We start from the raw sequence: 21,309 nt of genomic DNA, 5'->3' as shown, positions 1-21,309 counted from the left end.
ATTAGTGTAGATTCTGTGGAGGCTCAGAGAAAAATGTGTCTTTCAAATTCTGGGCCCCTATATGGAGGAAACTCTATTTATACTTGTTCCAGTCCTTTGTCCCCCAAATTTGGAATGAGACTTGCGGGCCTTCTGAGAAAGAAGGCCTGCGTGCTGGGAAGGGGCCATGAGACCATATTTCAAGGCCTGGCCTGATGTCAGTACCTTCCTATCTGTGTGTTTTAGGAACAGACAGCACAGCATGACCCGTCTGGCCGAAGCGCCAGGTATGCACCCCAGCACAGGGCGGGTGACCATCCGCGGGTCCCCAACGTTCCCGAGAAGCATTTGGAATCTCTAGAAAGTCAGGGGGTGGGCAGTGCTCGTTCTTCGGCCGGGACACTCTAGGCCTGCCAGGACTCCTCAGGGAGCAGTTGAAAAACAAGTGTTTTGACTGCAGAGACTTGCCCTGGGCCAGTGCTGGGACTGGAGGGAGTGCACACGAAAAGCAGCCGGGTGTGTAAACACAGCGCCGGGCCTCCCGAGTTTAACGGAGTGGGGTTGGAGCAGAGCCTGGGGATTTGCTCAGGTTCCCAGCGAGGCTGCCTCTGCTGCTCGTGGTCCCAGGTCCGCGCTTTTAGGCCTGGGTTAGCAGGTGAGGACTGAGGGAAAGCCGCGGGTCAGCCGGCACTGGCTTCAAACCCGACTCCTCCACTTCCCACCTGTGTGCTTGAGGCCCCTGAGTGACTGTGACAGGGCCCCTGCCTCCAGCCGCCCCTGGTGGTTGGGGGCTGTCTGCTGCAGAGAATGGGGCCCTGGAACCTTTCTGTTCCTGCACCTCCTCCTCTGCAGGATGAAGCGAATAGCGCCTGTCACCTAGGGACCCGGCGGGTTTCCTGGAGGAGATGACATCTAAGCTGAAGCCGGAGAGATACGAAGAGGAGTTGGCCAGGGGTGGGTGAGGAGGCGGGCTGGGGCGTGTGTCAAACAGAGGGCCCCGTCGTGAGAGAAGCCCCGGGATCGGGAGCCCCGTCCTCCAGGGAGCTGGGAGGAGTGACGAAGCGGGCGCTTTGAGATACTGAAATGCTGCGAATCCGTTCCAGGCTGTCTCAGGGCAGGATCACAGTGGAGGGGACACGACCAAGGGCCGGGCGGGCAGCGGGGAAATGGGCTGTTGAGGTGGGCTTGGAAGCAGCCCATATCCCATTGGCCCCCAGGCAGTCACATGGTCCCAGCGAGATGCAAAAGGTGCTGGGAAATGTAGTCCCTGGCTGGGCAGGGGTGCACAGCTTCATGGGGGAGAGCTTCCTTCTGCCGCAGTGGCCCCTCTGTCCCCTGGGCACCTCTCTCAGTTCTTTACCTTGCTCACTCCGCTCCACGTTTCTGGTTGAGTGAATATTACAGATGAGGAAGCTGAGGTTCAGTGAGGGGAAGTCATTTGCCCAACGCCACTCAGCTAGTAGCAGCAGAGGCAGGACCTGAACCCAGATCTGTTTGTCCCAAAAGCCTGGTCAGGCCAGATCCTAGTCCTGGGTGCTTTTTGAGGGCCTCCCCATGATGCAGGCTTTCCTACTCAGGAGCTTTTGAAGCCGGATGACAGTAGGTCCGGGCTGCCTGTCACTACTTGAGCCAGTTAAGCAGAGACAGGGTTGAATCATGTCTGAGCGTGTATTCCAACACTGCCGGCGGCGTGAGAGGGCAGCAGGGCAGCCGTGAAAGTCTGTTCTGCGCCCCCATAAGCCAGAAGCTTATATTGGGTAGGAGGACAAAGATCACATGGGGAAGTAGGCAAAAGGAATAAGAATAGTTATTACAGGCGTGGGGAAGTAGGCAAGAGGAATAAAAGTGGGTAAATGGTTACAGATTGCAGGCAGTGTGACTGGGCGTTGCAAAGAGCCAGTGCCTTGTGGACTCCATTGTTTCAGCAACAAGGTTGTTAATCTTTCTATGATAATAGGCAGTTCCTGATGAGAATGGACCACAGTCACGTTAACTCCCAGGTCCCGGGGTGTACAACTCCCAGCCGGATCAGGATGTGCTTTCTTTAATCAGAACAAAGCACTCACAGTTAACGGAACATGATTAATACTTCCTATAACTACAGCTCGTCCCCATTATTCTAGTTCTGCCCCTAACACTGCCAGGCTAATTAACCCCCAGACACCGGGCAGTTATAGCCCCATAGTCCCTCCTCTCCCAGCCTGCAGTGCCCATTGTATCAGCAGAAGTTGCCCAGCTTCTCCAGTTCCTTGTGAGTTCATGCAGCGTGCATTTACGCAGGACCTGGCGTGTGCGTGCCTGGTGCTCTGCACTGGGAGAAAGAGGAGAATGAGACATGGCCCCTTTTGTTTGGGGCACACGGGGCTGGCCCCTGAGAGGGAGGCCGCGTAAACAGGGTTCCCCCTGAGAAGTGAGACAAGTTGTGTCCCTGGTTTCCTGGCATACACGGTGTCCTGGTACATGATCAGGGCGCCCAGCGAGTCATTAAAAATTAATATTCAAACTCTCAAGTGCATGTTGTTAAAGCTCTAATGAGAATAATTTGTGCGTTGTGTTCTAAAGTGTGTTTTTCTGGTTGTTAAAACCATGGTGTAGTCTGGCACCGTCACAGTTTTGTGTGAAGAAAGCCCTGGGCCTGGCAGCGGTGTGTACGAGCTGCAGCAGTGCCAGGCTGACCTGGCTCCTTGCTTCGTCAGTGAGTGAGTTCATGTCTCCTGGTTCTGGTGTGTGCGGAGGCTGGCTTTGAGGAGGGGCGGAGCGTGGGTGCGGAGGCTCTTGGGATTCCACCAGAATCGCCTCGGCAGGTGTCAGCCTCGGCACTGTGGGCAGTTGGCTAGACAACCGTGTGCTGTGGGGCCGCCCGCCCTGTAGGGAGCTCAGCAGCGTCGCTGGTCCGACCTGTTAGCAGCCAGTTACCACCCCAGAGCGTGACGACCAGAAATGTCTCCAGACACGGCCACGCGTCCCCTTGTTAGCAGCACTGCCCACTTCGAGACGACTCTTCTGGACGGCCCTTGTCTCCTGTTACGACTGTAGCAAATCCCAAACTGGTGGCTTAAAACAACACAGATTTCTTCTTCCAGGGGTTCAGGAGGTCGGAAGTTCGAAAGTCAGCGTGCCAGCAGGGCTGTGTTCCTTCTGGAGGCTCCAAGGAAATGTGTTTCCTCGCCGTTCCCAGCTTCCAGAGCCGTGCATCCCTTTTCTGTGGCCCTTCCGTCCGCCTCCAGATCAGCCACATAGACCTTCTCCATGGCACCCTCACTGTCACTCCTCTTTCTCTAACACCAGCCTGCTCTTGTGAGGTCCTGTGATTACACTGGGCTTACCGGGTGACCCAGGACCATTACTTTAATCACATCTGCAAAGTTGCCTTTGCCATGAAAGAGAAATATTCACAGAATCCAAAGATGAGGACATGGATGGGGCCATTGTTCTGTCTGCCACATAGACTGTTGGTTTCCGGGAATAATGGAAATACTTGCGGAGGGCCTGGGAGGAGGGAAGCAGGGGGATGGGGCTGGCAGGGGGATGGGGCTGGCAGGGCACAACAGCAGCTGGTACTTTTGAGCGCCAGTTCTCTGGTAGGCGCCATGTGCTTGATCTCAGCATTTTCTCAGAGCCACTCTGGGTTGGTTCTGCCCTAGTTGTACAGACAAGAGAGCCTCCGAGGAGCTTTCTGGGAGAGGTAAAAGTTTGAGCTGGGTCTGGAAGGGAACAAAGGGGTTTGGCAGCGAGTGAGGCAGCCATTCTCACTCACGAGGAAGAGGGGCCTTGGGGGTGACGGGCAGGGAGGTGTGTGTGGCAGTGACTGGCGATTAGTTCTTGGACGGGGCAAGTGGGGGAGATGATATGCAGGGAGGGGCAGGTGGGTGTGCACATCTGTAAATCCGTTCTCTCAATCTGACATACACTGTATTATTTCTCACGGTAGTTTAATTTTTTTTTTAATCTGATTTTTAGAGAGAGAGGAAGGGGAGGGATAGAGAGATGGAAACATCAGTGAGAAACTTCATCGATAGGCTGCCTCCAGCACACCCCCTACTGGGATTGAGCCCCAAACCCGGGCGTGTGCCCTGACCGGGAATCAAAGGGGTGACTTCTTGGTTCCTGGGTTGAGGCTAAACCGCTGAGCACACTGGCTGGGCGCTCACAGCAGTTTAGCTAAATGTTTACGTGTGAGCGCCCACCACATGCTGGGGCACAGGCAGTAATAAGACCCCAACTTGAAGTCCTGTCTGGGGCTTGGCTAGGGAATCCCAGGGCTGCATGGTGGTCACCACTTCCACCTCCCGCCTCCGCCTCCGGTAAGGAAATGCAGCACCGCCAGGAGATGCATTTGGTTGGCACCTGCTGGTCCTGCTCAGTGCCAGTGGCTGGGGAGCCACTGTGGAGACAGGGCCACCTTTTTTTTAAAAAAATATATTTTATTGATTTTTTACAGAGAGGAAGGGAGAGAGATAGAGAGTCAGAAACATCGATGAGAGAGAAACATCGACCAGCCGCCTCCTGCACATCCCCCACTGGGGATGTGCCCGCAACCCAGGTACATGCCCTTGACTGGAATCGAACCTGGGACCTTTCAGTCCACAGGCCAACGCTCTATCCACTGAGCCAAACCGCTTTCGGCAGGGCCACCTTCTAACAGGGATTAGGAATGCAGGCCTGGCCCCATGGTGACAGGGCACAGGGCCTCTCACTGTCCTGGGCTTTTGTTTGTTTGGTTGGTTTTTCGGCAGCTTTACTGACTTATAAGTGACAAGTTGCAATTATATGAATTGAAGGTGTCCAGTGTGACACTTTGACAGGTGTCTCCATGGCGAATTGGTTACCACAATCAAGCTAACTACCACCCCCTCCTCACAGAGTTACCTGTGTGTGTGTGTGTGAGAGCACTCGGGACCCGCTCCCTTAGCAGGCCTCGTGCGGACTGTGCAGTATGGCTAGCGGCGGCCACCCGCTGTGCACGCATCTCCAAGGCGAGCTCACGCCTCCTGCGTAACTGAAACTTTGTGCTGTGTGGCCACCGTCTCCATTTCCCACCTGTCTCCATTTCCACCATTTCACTTAATAATGCCCTCCAGGTATGTCCATGTTGTTTCGAATGAAAGGATTTCCTTTCATTTCTAGACCGAATACTGTGCCATCGTATGTGCCCTCCCCCATCACCACCCACGGACAGGTTACTAGTATGTCCGTGTCTGCTCTGTGAATAGCTCCGCAGCAAGCGTGGCCGGAAGCCTCAGAGGCATTCTTTCTAGTTTGGAGGAAACTGGGGACTCAGTCGGGAGCTCCAGCTGCGCAGCCAGGGCAGCCAGCTCTGCTGGGTTGCCGGTCCCGGGGGCCCCTCAGAGGGCAGCCCCTTCTCCGCCTTGCAGCTCCTGTCGTTGGCAGATGAGAAAGTCTACGTCAGGTGCTTAGCGTGGTGCCAGGTCGCAGCCAGCTGTGCACATGTGTGTGTGTCTGCCTATTTAGGAAAAATACGTGTTGTTGAGGTCGATAGGAGCAGAGGTCTCTTCTGCCTTGTCACTCATGTCACTCATTTGCAGCACAAACCACATCCTTCCTTCCTTCTCGCGGTGAGAGGCGCTCACACCAAACGGAGAGAAAACCCACAGCTCCTCTGGTTCGCGGAGTGAGAGAGATCTTGGCCTGGTGTCTAGGGGCCAGGAGAAGGCCGGCTGTCTGGGGTGCCGTGGGAAGGGAAGGGAAGCGAAGGCTCATTATTACACCTGGCATTCAACAGATAAGAACCAGACGAGATAAGTGAAGAAATAGCGGAACACGCGTGTTATTAGAGACGGGGCGCTGGCCCCCATGAGTGGCATCCAGAACGACCGGAAGTGCTGTCTCTGCAGGTGGGAGGCCAGCTGCCCGGGACCGGGACCGGAAGTGCTGTCTCTGCGGGTGGGAGGCCGGCTGCCCAGACCGGGACCGGAAGTGCTGTCTCTGTGGGTGGGAGTCCGGCTGCCCAGACCGGGAGGAAGGGGTACCGGAAGTGCTGTCTCTGCGGGTGAGAGTCCGGCTGCCCGGGACCTGTTCGCGGGAGCCCGGCAGGAGCCCGCCCGCATGGTCACACGCAGGGGCCCTAACAGGACAGCAGTGCTGTTTTTAACCAGGTGCTTTAATGGAAGTGTTATTTCTTAAGTACACAGAAATAGCACACAGTGGCCCTACGTCCTGGCGGGTTTGGACAAACCCTCTGTGTGACCCGCCAAGTTGTTCCCGCCGCCACAGGCCAGCGCTCTTTTTTTTTAAATAACCTTTTTATATACATATATTTTTTTATTGAATTTTTACAGAGAGGAAGGGAGAGGGATAGAGAGTTAGAAACATAATGAGAGAGACACATCCATCAGCTGCCTCCTGCACGCCCCCTACTGGGGATGTGCCCGCAACCAAGGTACATGCTCTTGACTGGAATTTAACCCGGACCCTTCAGTCTGAGGGCTAACTCTCTCTCCACTGAGCCAAACCGGCCAGGGCCAGGCCAAGGTTCTGGTGTTGTATGCAGAAGTCCGGGTAGTAGTTTGGCTTCAGCCACCTTTGGATTTAGGGTCTCAGGTGATGTCATCACTGTTCATTTTTCTCTGTCTCTTGTTCTTTTTTCCTTTTCATTGAATTTTTGGGGGTGACACTGGTAACAAAATCATACAGGTTTCCGGTGCACAGCTTTCCATCGTCTGCACGCTGCGCTGTGTTTCTCTCTTGCTCTGCTCTCCTCCAGACGTCAGCTTTGTTCTCTGGTGGCCTCAGTCCCTGTCTCAGATGCGTGTCCTGTCGGTCAGCCACTCAGGCCAAAGCTCCCGGCTTAGCTGTGACTGGGTCAGGTTGGTCTGGCTTGAGTCACATGCCCACCTCTGAGCCAGTCACCGTGGCTGATAACAAACTATTCTGCTTAGACCTGGGCCACGTGGCACCCGGGGCCTAGGCAGTGGGTCCCCAACCCAGGTACATGGCCTGAGAGCAGACGATAGGCAGGTCCCCAAACAAAAGCAGGTGCACGACACCAGGGGGCCCTAAGGCACCCGTCCTCTGTGGCTGCAGCAAGCACCAGTGTGTGGCGGGCCGGCTCAGTGCGGGCCATATGGCTCAGGCGCTGGCTCCCAGCGTGGGCGGCGGGGGAGTTCAGCTCCTTTCTACAGCAGGAAGGCAGCTCCTGGGGGTGTGAGGAGCCCCGCGGAGGACTAGCAGCCTTGACCAGGGCATTGCAAGCACAGTTCCTGCCCCAGCGGCCGCCAGGGGAGCCCTTCGTAGCGAGACCCAGTGAGCACAGCGATTCCGTGGCCAGAGCTTAAAATAGCCTGTTCCCCGCGGAACCCTGAAGAAGCGGGTTGGCTGCTAACCAGACATCCAACAAGACCTAGTGGCAGCGCCAGGGCGTGGGCTCAGGGCTGCCCGGCGCAGAACCCAGCTCAGCTGCAGCTTCCCGGTGTGTGGGCCTGAGTGAGGGCAGAGGGAACCTTCCCGAGAGTCCTGCTGTCTTGGGAGCTGGCTTCTGCTCCTGGCCTCAGTTTCCTACCTGCAGGAACAGGGAAGCCCCGTTAGATGGAGGTTGTTAGGAAGCTGGTGCCCTGGTTAGTACGGGCGCAGGCAGTGTGGGGCTGAGCGAGGGCCACTGGGGGCTCCTGCCTGCCTGGGAGGGCCCAACACCCTCCAGTTCCCCGGCGTCATGGGCAGATGTGGGAGCAGCTGCCACATTAGGGCTCTGGGTTGCGGCCACGGTTTTCCCGGGCCGACCTACCCAGGCATCAGCCTGTCATAAGAGATGTGATGTGGCTTTTTATAATATGGGAGAGAGGGGCTACTGAAACATAGAGAATTAGCAAGTCATAAGGAAAAAAATTATAGTAGACTATATAAAGTTACATAGCAAAGTCTGAAGATTGTCAGTCCAGGGCTACTATGCTGCCTCAAGACATAAGATTAAGCCCGGCCACCATGGCTCAGTGGTTGAGCGTCAGCCTAGCAACCAGGAGGCACATGCCGGGTTTCGGGCTCAATCCCCAGTGTGGGGCGTGCAGGAGGCAGTCAATCGATGATTCTCTCACATCATTGGTGCTTCTATCTCTCTCTCTCCCTCTCCCTTCCTCTCTGAAATCAATAAAATATATTTTTAAAAGATGCTCAAGCCTCTAATTTAAGAAAACGAACACACAAGACATAATAAACAAATAAATAAAAACCCTTCCCCATAGTTGAAAACAGTCCTACTTATATCCTCTTGGCCAGAACTTGGTCACATGCTCACACTTCACTACAAAGGAATCCGGGAAAAGTAGAACTTAGTCTAAGTGGCCATGTGCTTAGGCAAAAACCAATGATTCTGTTACTAAGAAAGAGCGAACAGTTGCTGGGGGACAGTTAGCAGGCGGCTGCTACCGCTGCATTAACAGCAAATTTCTGACAACTGAAGAGCCATGGCACAGACCTGCTCACTCAGCTCTGGAATACATACCAAGCGCCTGCCAGGTAGCGGGCACCGTGCCCAGCGCACAGCTGCTTGTCCACAGCTGCTTCTGTTCTCCAGGCTGAGGAGGGTGTCAGGTCTGTGGTGGACGTGGCCACGGACCAGGGTTCTGGAGATAATTCCCCTGTGAACTGGCTGCCGTGGAACCTCCCTCAGGACACTTACCTTCGCAGCCCCCTTCACCATGGGGGAGCTGGGGAGATGAATTCATCTGGTCAAGGTGGCCAGCAGTCCAGGCCCTTCACCACTGCTCTGAGCACTGGTTAGCACTGCCTGGAGGCTGCAGGCCGAAGCCGTGGCTCCTCCCTGGCATCATCCTGGCCCCAGATCCCAGTGACCCGGCTGGGCCTACTCACAGCTCCAGGCTCCCCGCCATGTTGTCTGCAGAGATCCTGGCCATGGGCTGACCAGGGCCGGGTAGGCACTGGGGCTGGGAGAGAGCAGGGCACGGGCCGGGCCCGGGAGGTTTTGGTGACAGGTCAGTGGCTCAGGCACTGGATCCAGGCAGTGACCTGAGGGTAAGATACAGTCGGCAGTGAACAGCCAGAGCAGCGATTGCCAAGCTGAGTGGAGTCAGTAGCGGGGATGGATTGAGGAGAAAGAGAGAACAGTAACAAGACGAGAGGCTGACGGAGGCAGCGTGCGCTGCGCGAGGTAAAGCTGATTACCTCGCCGTGTCCCGAGGTGTCGGGTCCGGTTGATGGGTGCGCGCTGGCTTGGGGTGTAAGTGCGTTTGCTGCTGGGGTGACCCTCAAGCAAGTGCCCACCTTGGATCTGGAACCCCCTGTCCACAGAGAGAGCTGTTAACAATAATTGGAATCGTTGCCTTGATCTAACATTTTAAAAAACATTTCACCTATTTATTATTTTATATTGAAGGCGACCCGGTTTTGTAAAAAAGTTAAGACAGTGTAGAAATGTGCTGTTTTACCCTAACCCTAAAAGGCTCCCACCAGCCCCACAGTCCATCACAGGGCTGGCGAGTTTTCGTGGGTCCTTGTGGAAAGTTTTGCTGCTTCTACAAACATCCTTTTCCTTTTTTATTTTTTAAAATATTTAAAATATGGTTTTATTCATTTTTAGAGAGAGAGATAGGAACATCGATGAGAGAAACATCATCCATCGGCTGCCTCCTGCACACACCTCAACTGGGGACCGAGCCCCCAAACTAGCATGTGCCCTGACTGGGATCGAACTGTGACCTCTTGATTCATAGGTTGATGCCTAACCACTGAGCATGCCTGCTGGGCTCATCTATTCTTTTGTAACTTGTATTTTTGGTGTTATTTCTAAGAAGTCTAACCGAAGGTTACAAAGATTTTCTCCTATATTTTCTTCTGATAAAGTTTTAGGTCTTAAAGTCCTTGGTCCATTTGAGTTGACTTTTGTGTGTACTGTAAGGAAGGAGTTCAACTTCATTCTTTTTCAGTGTGGATCCATTCGTCCCAGCTCCAGTTGTTGAAAAGATTATTCTTTCCCTGTTGAATAGTCTTGGTAACCTTGTCAAAAGTCAGTTGGCCATAAATGTGAAGTTCCATTTCTGGAGTCTCAGTTTCATTCCATTGATCTAGATCTCTGCCCAGTTGTCTCAATCACTGTAGCTTGGTTTTGAATTCAGGAAGTATGACTCCTCCAACTTTGTTTTGCTTTTTTCAGAACTGTATTGGCTATTCTGAGTCCCTTGAATTTCCATGTGACCTTTAGGACTTGTTTGTCAGTTTCTTCAAAGCAGCCAGCTCAGATTTTGATAGTGATTGGGTTGAACCTATAGATCAATCTGGGGAGTACTGTCCTCTTAACAATACAAATCTTCTGAACACAGGTGTCTTTCCATTTATTTAGATCTTTAATTTCTTTGGACATGCTTTGTTTTCGTTGTACAAGTCCTGCACTTGTTTTGGTAAGTGCAATTATTTTCTGAATTTCATTTCTGATTGTTCATTGGTAGTATATAGAAATAATACTGATTTTTGTTCATCAGCCTTGATGAACTCTTTCTTGACTATCTTTGCATGTCTGTGTGTATCCAGAGCTCACACTGTGACATCCCAAAGCCTTTCCTGGTTTGGGCAGGCCTCCATGGATGAGCACTGGGCTGTTTGTTACCAAGAACCTCTGAGGGCCCCTCACTCATTCCCAGGACATGAATTGAGTGCCCACTCTGCCAGGCACTCTGAAGCACTGGGACATCCTATATAATAAAAGGCTGATATGCAAATCGACAGAAGGGTGGAATACAGCAGTGGTGGCAGAAGCCTCTCCCGCCTCCACAGCGTTAGCCTTCCCCTGAGGGGTCCTGGTGTGCAAGAGGGAACAGGCCAAGCTGAGGGATCCCCCCCTGAGGGCACGAATTTTGTACACCGGGCCTCTAGTCTATACTAATAATAGCCTAGGTGGCGTCCTGCCCTCACATCGTCTGATGGCTGTGTGCCCGTGGCCACGCAGCACAGTGAGGCCTGGGAGTGCCGCAGCTCTGCGCAGTGCAGAGGAGGCTGGTCCCAGTGTCTCTACTGCCTTGCACGGAGGAGGCTGGTCCCGGTGGAGGAGGCGGGTCATGGCAGGGGAGGGCAGTTGTGGCGATCAGGCCATCAGGGGATCAGGCTGGCAGGCAGAAGTGGTTAGGAGCCAGTGGTCCCGGATTGTGAGAGGGATCCCAGATTTGAGAGGGTGCAGGCTGGGCTGAGGGACACTCCCCGCCCCCCATGCACGAATTTTGTGCACCAGGCCTCTAGTAGACAATAAATGAGTGAATGAGATGATTTCAGTCTGGGAAAATCTATGAAGAAAGTAAAACAGACTATGTGCTAGGGGAGTGACTAGTTATGCGTTTGAGAGGGGTTTTTTGTTTATAATAATTTTTTATTTTTCAAATACAGTGGATGTTCAATGTTATATTAGTTTCAGGAGTACAGCATAGGGGTTAGACCTTTATATAACTTACAAAGTGATCCCCCTGATAAGCCTAGTACTCACCTGGTACCATACTCAGTTATTGCAATATGATTGACTATCTTCCCTATCCCTGTGACTATTTTGTAACTACCAGTGATGTACTTCTTAATCCCTTCATTTTTTCACCCATCCCCCTAACAGCCGGTCCATCTGGCGCTCCTCAAATATTCTCTGTATCTGTGCGTCTGTTTCTATTTTGTTTGTTTACTTTGTTCTTTAGATTCCACATGTAAGTGAGATCATGTGGTATTGCTCTTTTCTCTGTCTGACTTATTTCACTCAGCACGATGCCCTCTAGGTCTATCTATGTTGTCACAGTGGTAATATTTCATTCTTTTTGATGGCTGAGCAGGATTCCATTGTATATATGTAGCACCATATCCAGTTGTCTACAGATGGGCATGGGTTGCTTCCATATCTTGGCTATTGTACATAACACTGCAACGGACATAAACATGCAGATATCTTTACAAATTACTATTTTGGGATTGCTGGGTCGTGAGGCTGTTCTGTTTGTAATTTTTTGAGGAATTTGAGGGGTTCTTTGAAGTGAGTCGGAGAATATTCCTAGAAATGTGGCTTTTGAGCTGGGATCCAGATGACGAGGAAGAACTCAGTGTTGGGAGATTAGGAGGGTTGTTCCTGGCATGAGGAACAACAGGACAGGCCCTGAGGTGGGAATAGGTTCCCGTGCTCACGGATGGGAGAGAGCAGTGGGCGTGGGGGCCGCCACAGCTGGAGGAGACCAGGCAGAGGCCAGGTCGCTCGGGCCTGGGCCCTTCGGAGGCACTGAGATTGTACCAAGAATGCGGAGAGGAGCTGAGGGCGAGCTGGGCGAAGGAACCCTTGATCCGAACGTCCTGAAAAGATCACTCTGGCTGTTTAAGGCAGCGCTTCTTTCCCCTGCCTTGTTTAAGCACTGAGTTCTTGGAAGCAGGATTGCTGGTCGCCGAGTTTGTACGTTTGATGTGTTCCTACTGCCGCCCGCCAGGTGCCTCCCACAGGCCGGGTGGTCTTCAGTCGGAGGTGGCAGCTCTTGTCACCAGCGGCGTGCAGATGAGGTGCCGGTGAGCCGGCCCCCACCGGCCCCAGCACCCACATTCGTGCTTCCCTTTGCAGGGCCTTCTCCGCAGCAGCTGCCCAGGAACTCTGGCTGTGCCACCCCCCCCTTGGGTACCACGGGCACCCTGGGAGCATGGCCAACGAAGACCTCATCTTCCGCCTGGAAGGCGTTGGCGGCAGCCAGACCTCCAGGGCTGGCCATGACGGGGACTCTGACACAGACAGCGACGACGACGAAGCGTACTTCATCTGCCCCATCACCGAGGACCCCCGGGCACACCAGCATGGCTGCTGCCAGGTTGGTGACTACTGCAGCGACCTAAGGAAAAGCGAGCAGCACGGCTTCGGCGCCTCCCCGGGGAGCTCCTTCAATATCAAGGTGAGTGGATCGCCGGCCCCGCCTGCCCCGGCCCAGGTCACCCCCCAGGGACGGGCAGTGGGGTCTCTCCTGTGTTCCAGACGGGGCAGCGTGTACATTCTGGGTCTGACCCCCTGCCTGTTAAGCTGATGGCCGGCTTAGAGTAGTGTTTCTAAAGAGCAGCTCGGGACCCGCTCCGGGGTTGGGAAAACCTTGATCAACTTTTTTAAGAAATGGAAGAGAACGGAAGACGAGGGAATATTGGGAGGCATTACAAATTGTAAAGATATTATTTTTCGGAACATATGTGTGCACACGTTCACACGCCTAAATGTGGTGATCAACTTAGCTTCTCACGACAGACCAGTTAACTATTTTTATTTCACTCCTGTGTGTGATATAAAATGTAGTCCTTGATGTTGGTTGCACTAATAAAAGCCAGTGCTTGGCTCGGCCTGTGTGCTCAGTGGTTGAGCATCAACCCAGGAACTACGGCCACCGGTTCGGCACCGGTTCAATTCCTGCTCAGGGCACATGCCCGGGTTGCGGGCTCCATCCCCTGTGCAGGAGGCAGCTGATTGATGAGGTTTCTCTCTCATCGATGTTGCTATCTCTCTGTCCCCTTCCCTTCCTCTCTCTGAAAATCAATAAAAACATATTTTTTTTTATAAAGAAAACCCATGCTCGGGTTGGGCATCCTCCTCTGGCTTGAGGGACTGGGCACTTGTTTTGTTCGGGGTTTGTGTTCAGATCATGGAAGCTTATGCAGAGGAGAGGGAGAGAACCATTGCCGGGCTTTTGTGTAGCTGGCGGTGAGAATAGTTTAACGCAGTACCGTTGTCCTTATTTCCTTAATCCTCACAAACAGATACGGTGTCTGGTAGGAAAGTGCTGATTACCATTAGGGCTTTGAAATTAAAATCACGTTTGTAACCTCAGAATTCATCTGTTATTGGAAAATCATGGTTCAAGCTCTTGGACAGTTGAATATTTTTTCCTCTCAGGGCCAGAAGTCTGGTTTGAGTTCCTCTGGGGCAGGCAGCTCCAGAAATAGCCCCGGGGTTCCCACTGAGGTTGGGGCCGCTGCAGGGTGAGGCTGTGGCTTGGCCCCCTGCCTGTTTTAGGGAGGCCCCAGGGGGGCGGGAGAGCTGTCTAGCCTCCTGCCGTCCATTTTAGGTCGGGAAGGCTCCAGGCACCGATGCCTGTGTGTGGCGTCCTGCCCCAGAGGGGTGGGCGGAGGGGCTCCTGAACCAGAAACCAGCTCAGGCAGGCTCCAGGCTCCAGGCGAAGGGGCATTTACTGTGACAGTTCAGGGGAGCTTCCTGGGACCCAGGGGTAGCCGTGACCAGATCCAGGAACCAGAGGCAGTAGGACCGTCTCTATCTCGTCTCTCAATCTCTGCCTAGTCTGTTTTGTTGTGTGTTTTTTTAATTGATATTTTGAGAGAGGGGGAGAGAGAAGGGGAGGGGAGGGGAAGGGAGGGGAGGGAAGAGGAATTGTTTTCCCACTTATGTATTCATTGGTCAATTTTCACATGTGCCCTGCCAGGGATCGAATCCACAACCTTGGCGTATCAGGTCGATGCTCTAACAACGGAGCTGCCGGCCAGGCCCGCTCTGTCTGTTCTCTATTCTCTGCCCCTCGGTCTACACAGTGAGAAAATGGGCCTCCCAGCCACGGTCCCCTCCTTACAGATGGGGCCACATGCAAAGGCAGATTTGACCTCTGCACCGCAATTCCGCGGGTGCGAGGAGGGGAACCTGGTCGTCCTAGCTTGGGTCAGGCATCCTCCATCTCTGATGTGGTCCGTGCTGGCCAGGGCATGGGATGGGGCTGGGGCAGGGGGTCACAGAAGAGGGGCTGTTTCCAGGGCAGGAGGATCCTGCTGGTCTCTGGGGGTGGGGGTGGGGGGGAGAGGGGAGGACTCAGGACGGGCTCCATCCAGCTGCCTGTTCTCAGGAAACGGGTCTGGGGGGCCTCTAGCACACTGAGTGGGTCCCCAAGCTCAAGGGTCTTAAACACGGATGGACACACTCTCTGAACACAACAGCTCAGTATGGCGAGGCTTTTAAAGGGAACGCAGGACAAGTGATCCAGGAAGGATTTTTTCTGTAGGCGTGCCTTTAGAGCAGCGGTTCTCAACCTGTGGGTCGCGACCCCTTTGGCGGCGGAACGACCCTTTCACAGGGGTCGCCTAAGACCATCCTGCATATCAGATATTTACATTACGATTCATAACAGTAGCAACGTTACAGTTATGCAGTAGCAACAAAAATAATTTTATGGTTGTGTCACAACATGAGGAACTGTATTTAAGGGGCCAGAAGGTTGAGAACCATTGCTTTAGAGCGTGAGCTTCGTGAGGGCAGGGCCCTGTGTGACCTTCCACCACTCACCCAGTGGAACTGGCAGCCGTGGGCAAACTACAGCCTGCGGGCCGTATCCTGCCCGTTTGAAATGAATAAAACTAAAAAAAAAAAAAAAAAGACCGTACCCTTTTATGTAATGATGTTTACTTTGAATTTATATTAGTTCACACAAACACTCCATCCATGCTTTTGTTCCGGCCCTCCGGTCCAGTTTAAGAACCCGTTGTGGCCCTCGAGTCAAAAAGTTTGCCCACCCCAGTGCCTAGAGCCATGCTGTGCACACAGTAGGTGCTTCATTTGGAATCAGTGAGGCGATGGTTGAATGCTGAGCGCACTGCCCTGTGGGTGCTGTCTCTCCAAAGAGCACATGGAAGACAGTATTTACATAAAGCCCCTGTGGGCCATGGGCCATGTCACTGACAGAAGTTATCGCAGTAAAACATTTATAGCTCCGACGGCAATGCCTTCTCCAAGATCCCTCCTCAGCCAAAGGGTCCCATCCAGGGTGCTGCTGACATTTGGGAGGGACAGTCCTTAGTGAGTAGGAATGTCCCTTGTACTGCAGGAGTCAGCAGGCCTGGCCCCTGCCCACAGGGCCACACACCCCAGTCATTGTGACAACCCCAAGTATTCTCCGTCTGTTTGCAAATCCCCATGGGGTCCCGCCTCCACCAAGAGCCAGGACAGAAGTGTTTGTACCAGCGCTCAGATTTACACACTCAGAGTGTGCTCTGCACGGCTGGGGATGAAGGAAAACATGGGAGCCGCTCAAATGTCCGTCCAGAGGAGCCTGTTACAGACCCAGGCTCCACCGAGTGCTGCATTCACATGCGAGCAGAGGTGACCTTGCCTGTGGTTTGACTTGGAAACCGGGCGAAGATATGTAAATCTGGGGGCGCGTCTGTGGAGAGCCTTTGGCACAGTGCTGGTCCTTACGTACCATCTGTTTTGATTTTCATATGCTGTTTTGTTTTTATTTTATTGTTTAATATATTTTTATTTATTTCAGAGAGGAAGGGAGAGGGAGAGAGAGATTGAAACATCAGTAATGAGAGAGGATCATTGATGGGCTGCCTCCTGCATGCCCCCTACTGGGGATTGAGCCCACAACCCAGGCATATGCCCTTGATTGTAATCGAACCCAGGACCCTTTAGTCCGCAGGGCAATGCTCTATCCACTGAGCCAAACCGGCTAGGGCTGCTGTTTTTTTGTATATGCTGATAAGTAAAAAAGCAAGTTGAAATATAATACAATCCCACTTTTATATAAGCATATATATATATACACATATATTTGTATTTGCATGACAAAAACTGACAGAATTTTGCATGCAACAATGAACAGTAATTCTCTCTGGGGGGAAGGGTACAGTTAAGGGGGACTTCGATGATCTATATTATTACATATTATATATGTTATATATTATACATTACACATTATTTTAAACATTTGGAGCTTTTAAAGCTACATGCATGTTACTTACATGCAGAAAGAATGTTTTAGAAGAACAATAAAGCAAAAATCCAATCAAGAAGGCAAAGTTCCAAGCCCTCCCCAAGCCTGGCTTTGCCTCTGGTGCCTCTTCCTGAAGCCTCTGTCGTCGGCAGTCTGTGTGTCTGTAGAATGGTTAGGGAGGCTCCCGGACCTGAGCTGAAGACAGGTGCCCTGGCCCTCTCTGTGCCTCCGGGGGCTGGGCACCCTCTGAGCTCTCTGAGCCCGTCGCCCTGTCGTTCTCTGCGGATGGGTCAGCCTGACGGCAAGGCTCTTGGGTGCCCACGACTAGGCCCTAGGTCGTCAGAAGTGGGCCCAGGGGGTTCCTTGGCCGGTGGTGACTTTGGAGGGAGACAGCAGCTCATTTTTCCAAACCTCACTCTTCCTGGCACTCGACACACCTAACCTGTTTTTTATTTACTGTCGACATGGCAACCTGGCTGGTTTAAGCAAAATGGCCACCTGGCATTCCTCCAGCAGCTCCGCCAGGCAGGTGTTGGGCGTGGATTGGGTGCGGGTTCTGTCCCTGCCCCGGCCAGGCCCTTTGTGTGCCCGCCCACACACACGCGCCCACAGGGGCAGTGTTCGGTAATGCGAGTCGCGCCTTTCTCCTTCTCTCTCATTTCTGTTTTCCAGAATAAGCAAATCTATGTTTTACATTTTTAATAGAGGAGGACATTTTATTTTTAAAAATTGCTTTCCTGGCCTGGGACACTGGGCATCACTCCACATCAGCACACTCTCCCGTGTTTAGGGCGGATCACACTGTGTTCCGTCACACGGTGTGTGAGTTCGGTGAGCCCTCTTGAGGGACACTTATGTTGTTTCAGTGCCGTAATACATGCGCTTCTACATGTATGTGAGCAAAGTTTAAAATGCATATGTTTTACAGCGTGTGAATATATGAGCAAGGTAAAAAGAACTCACACTGTAGGAATTATACACACCGAAAAGCCCCCGCCTCGGCCCCTCTTTCCTCGCACGGCGGGCTGATGCCAGCCAGCGCTTTCCTGGCAGGCGCTGTGGCAGGCGGGGCGCTCGCTGCACGCGGCTCATGTCCATTCCTGTAACCTGCACAGCAGACCTTGACCGTTAGCATTTGACAGACAGCAAAGCTGAGCCCCTGCGGTCCTCACCACTGGCCGCTCTGGATGACCGCGGTGTGTTGTCTTGCATATGTTGTTGTTGTTTTTTAATACGTTTTTATTGATTTCAGAGAGGAAGGGAGAGGGAGAGAGAGAGAAACATCAAAGATGAGAGAGAATCATTCATCAGCTGCCTCCTGCATGCCCCTTACTGGGGATCAAGCCCATGACCTGGGCCTGTGCCCTGACTGGGAATCGAACCTGCAGCTTTTCGGTGCATGGGATGATGCTCCAACCACCTGAGCCGCACTGTTGTTTGTTAATGGCTGGATATCATGCCATCGCTTGGAAGCAGCATAATATAGGCGGCCGGTCCCCTGTGGATGGCTATGCAGGTCATTTCCAGCTCCTGCTCCCAAAACCAGTGCGTCCACAGTATCCCTGTACGTTCTCCTGCCCACAGTGGTGTGCGGCCAGGTACCCCACCCTCCTCCAGAGGGGGAATGCCTGGAGCAAAACATTTGTAGGTGTAGACGTTGGCTGGGCATTGCCGGCTGCCCTGCAAAGAGGTCGTACCAGTATCCTTGCCCCCAGGATGTATGGGCATCCCTGCTTCCTGCCCCCTTGTTGGCAGACTTTGGTGATGATACTGATTTTTTTTTTAACGCACCCAGCGTGGCTCTCACAGCTTGTTCAAGAGACAGCCATCACTGGGAATGACACGGAGGAGGCAGAGCCTGATGACTCACTGGGAGGAGAGGCAGCCCTGCTCACCTGAACCTGGGAGGCCACGCCTGGCAGCACTGGACTTCTGCCCCTGCCCAGTGACCACAGGAAGCTCTGTGCACATCCAGAGGCGGCAGGTGACTACTCTGAGCTCTGCCCGCTGCTCTGAGAATGCAGACACAGAGAGGCAAGCTTAGGCATCCTGGGTCCAGAAAAATTTGGTCCTCCAGCAAGATAAGGAAAAAGAGCGATGCTGGCATTGGGCAGGGGCCACCTGGTGACCTGGGCTCTGGAAAGCAGGAGTCAGGCTGTGGGGGCCATGTTTCCAAAGTCTGTGCTTGTCTGTAAATGCCCATGCCTCCGTGGAGGTGCTGCGGCACAAGGGTCCCCCTGCTCTTACAAAATTTTGTAAAAGTTTTTTAGCATCTTCAGTGAAGTATAATTCACATGCCACACAGCTTACCCATTTACAATGGCTTTTGGTATATTCATAAAATCATGCATTCATCACTACAATCAATGTTAGCCATTTTCATTACCTTAAAAAGAAACTCATACCTTTTACCCATCACCCGCAGCGTCCCCATCCCGCCCAGCCCTGGCAGCCACTAATTTACTTCCAGTCCGTGTGGATTTGCCTTTTCCGGACATTTCACACAAAGAGGATTAGGCAGCCGGTGGCCTTCTGGGCCTGGCTGCTTCCACTGGGCATAATGCCTTCCACGCTCACCCAGGCGTGGCCTCTGCCGGCACTTCCTTCCTTCTATTGCCCAGTGTTCCCCGTTGTAGGAATAGACCACATTTTGTTTATCCACCGTCAGATGATGCACTTGTGGGCTGTTTCTCCCGTTCGGCTATTATGAATGGTGCTACGCAGATCTTGTGTGGACATGTTTTTATTTCTTTTGGGTAGACGCTTAGGAGTGGAATACTCTATATTTAGCCCTTGTTCTTTTTGTGAAAGAGCAGGCAACTGGGGCTTGACAAGTTGGGTGTTTTAAAAAAATTACATATATATTAGAGAGGAAGGGAGAGGGAGAGAGAAATACCAATGATGACAGAGAATCATTGATCAGCCGCCTTCTGCACGCCTCCCACTGGGGATCCAGCCCACGACCCAGGCATGTGCCCTGACCAGGAACCGTGACCTCCTGGTTCATAAGTTGACGCTCAACCCCTGAGCCATGCTGGCCAGGCGACAAGCTTGGGATTGAGTCCTGGGCCTGCATGTCTGAGCTCCTTGCTCTCTGAGCCTCGGGTACCCCATCACTGAGCTGAGAACTCTCCTACCTGCCTGCCTTCCCTTAACAAGGTTGCCAGGGTCCTGTCGGGGGCAAGGCTCCCAGGGGGCAAGGGCCCATTCGTCCTATTGCTGTTGCCCTGCTGTTCTCTCCAGCCTACCCAGCCTGCTCTCTTTAGCCAGGGCTCTGAATCCCCCTGGTTGGGGAGGGATCAGCTGCCACTACTATTTTTGACGAAGATTTCCTGAGGGTTTTCAGCTTTGTTCCTTTTTCAATTACTCATTTTATTGATTGTGGAAGTAATTGGTGTTCCTTGCAGAAAACAGTGAACGTGCAGATGTAATGGCTATGAAGGTCTCGGTGTATAGTTCAGACTTTTCTGTATTTCAGTCTAAATACAAGCCCAATCCCTAACTAGGGACTTGGTATTTCACAGAAGGACTGTGCTCTGCAGGCTCTGTAGCCAGTGCTCGCCCGGCGCCCGAGCTGGTGCGTCCTCACACATCTGTGCACAGGGACCCAGTTCGTTGTTTCTCATGGCTCCATGGAGGCCATCGTACGGATGCACCACTGTTTCCTGGGCATTTCCTCTGGTGGGCGACTTAGTCTTTTACTGCTGGATTCAGTGCTGGGCTTCTTGGAAATTGCACGAAACCTCTAAATGCGTGTGGCCAGGGTCGGGCAGCGGTCAGCACTGTTGGCCTCTTCTCATCCCAGAGTGTGACTGACTGCGTCCTCACTTCTTCCCACTTTGATTTGTCCTTGGGCGTGGTTTCCTGTTGGCTGGGAGGGGCGGGGCTACAGCTCTATGTCACGGAAGTGAGGATGGAAAAACATGCTTTGTAACGAACGCCCAGTTGGCGAAGGTAACAGTTGCCGTTTGGAGGAGAAGGCCTCCAGCAGCCACTGGGGCCTCTGTGCCCTCTGGAGGCCTTGGGGGCAGTGAGTGACATCAAACAGCAGCCACGACACCCTGGGTGGCGAAGACATTGCAGACACGTGACTCACACCCAGCCTCCTCCTGATACCCGGAGACTTAAGGTCACTATTTCTGAAACATTTTTATTTTGTGCTCTCCAGCTTTGAAGAACCAAACCCTTTCTGTTCTCTCGGCAAGGTCTGCTTTCCTTTTCATGAAACCCCGAGTCCTGCCTGTGCAAGGTGCGCTAGCCCTCACGGGTGAGTTTTGGGGTCTTCAGAACCAGAGAATGAGAGCCTGCGGGGTCTGCAGAATCACCGTCCCAGCGGCCTCTGTGGGCTTTGATTTACATGTGCGATCCCTAAGACAGTCTCAAAGCTGAAACACACACAGTGCAGAGGACACTGGTCTCCATTAACCTCGCATCCTCTGCTCCCAGAGAGACTCATGTATCTGTTTGGTGGAAGTCACTTTTCAGACCTTTTTAAATGCAGTTATATGTAAATAGACTTTTATGTATATACTAGAGGCTTGGTGCATGAATTCGCGCACGGGTGGGGTCCCTTGGCCTGGCCGGCAATCAGGGCTGATGGGAAGGCGGGGGGGGGGGAGGGGGCGGGGGCTGGCCTGGGGGGGGGACCGGAGGGGGGTGGGTGGGG

The 21,309-nt window shown here is 53.0% G+C and overlaps 1 protein-coding gene across 1 annotated transcript in view; it reads left to right on the top strand.

Moving 5' to 3' along the window:
* The first annotated feature begins 2,658 nt into the window (after nt 1–2,658).
* EEF2K (eukaryotic elongation factor 2 kinase) overlaps nt 2,659–21,309 on the top strand; it is a 49,483-nt gene continuing 30,832 nt past the window's right edge. The window contains exons 1-2 of the mRNA XM_006753644.2: nt 2,659–2,678; nt 12,518–12,839. Coding sequence (XP_006753707.1) covers nt 12,594–12,839 — 246 coding nt within the window. The 5' untranslated portion in view covers nt 2,659–2,678; nt 12,518–12,593. The remainder of the gene's footprint in view (nt 2,679–12,517; nt 12,840–21,309) is intronic.

Source organism: Myotis davidii, unplaced genomic scaffold (assembly GCF_000327345.1).
Source record: "Myotis davidii unplaced genomic scaffold, ASM32734v1 scaffold150, whole genome shotgun sequence".
NCBI lineage: Eukaryota > Metazoa > Chordata > Mammalia > Chiroptera > Vespertilionidae > Myotis > Myotis davidii.
This window is presented reverse-complemented; position numbering and strand designations above follow the sequence as displayed.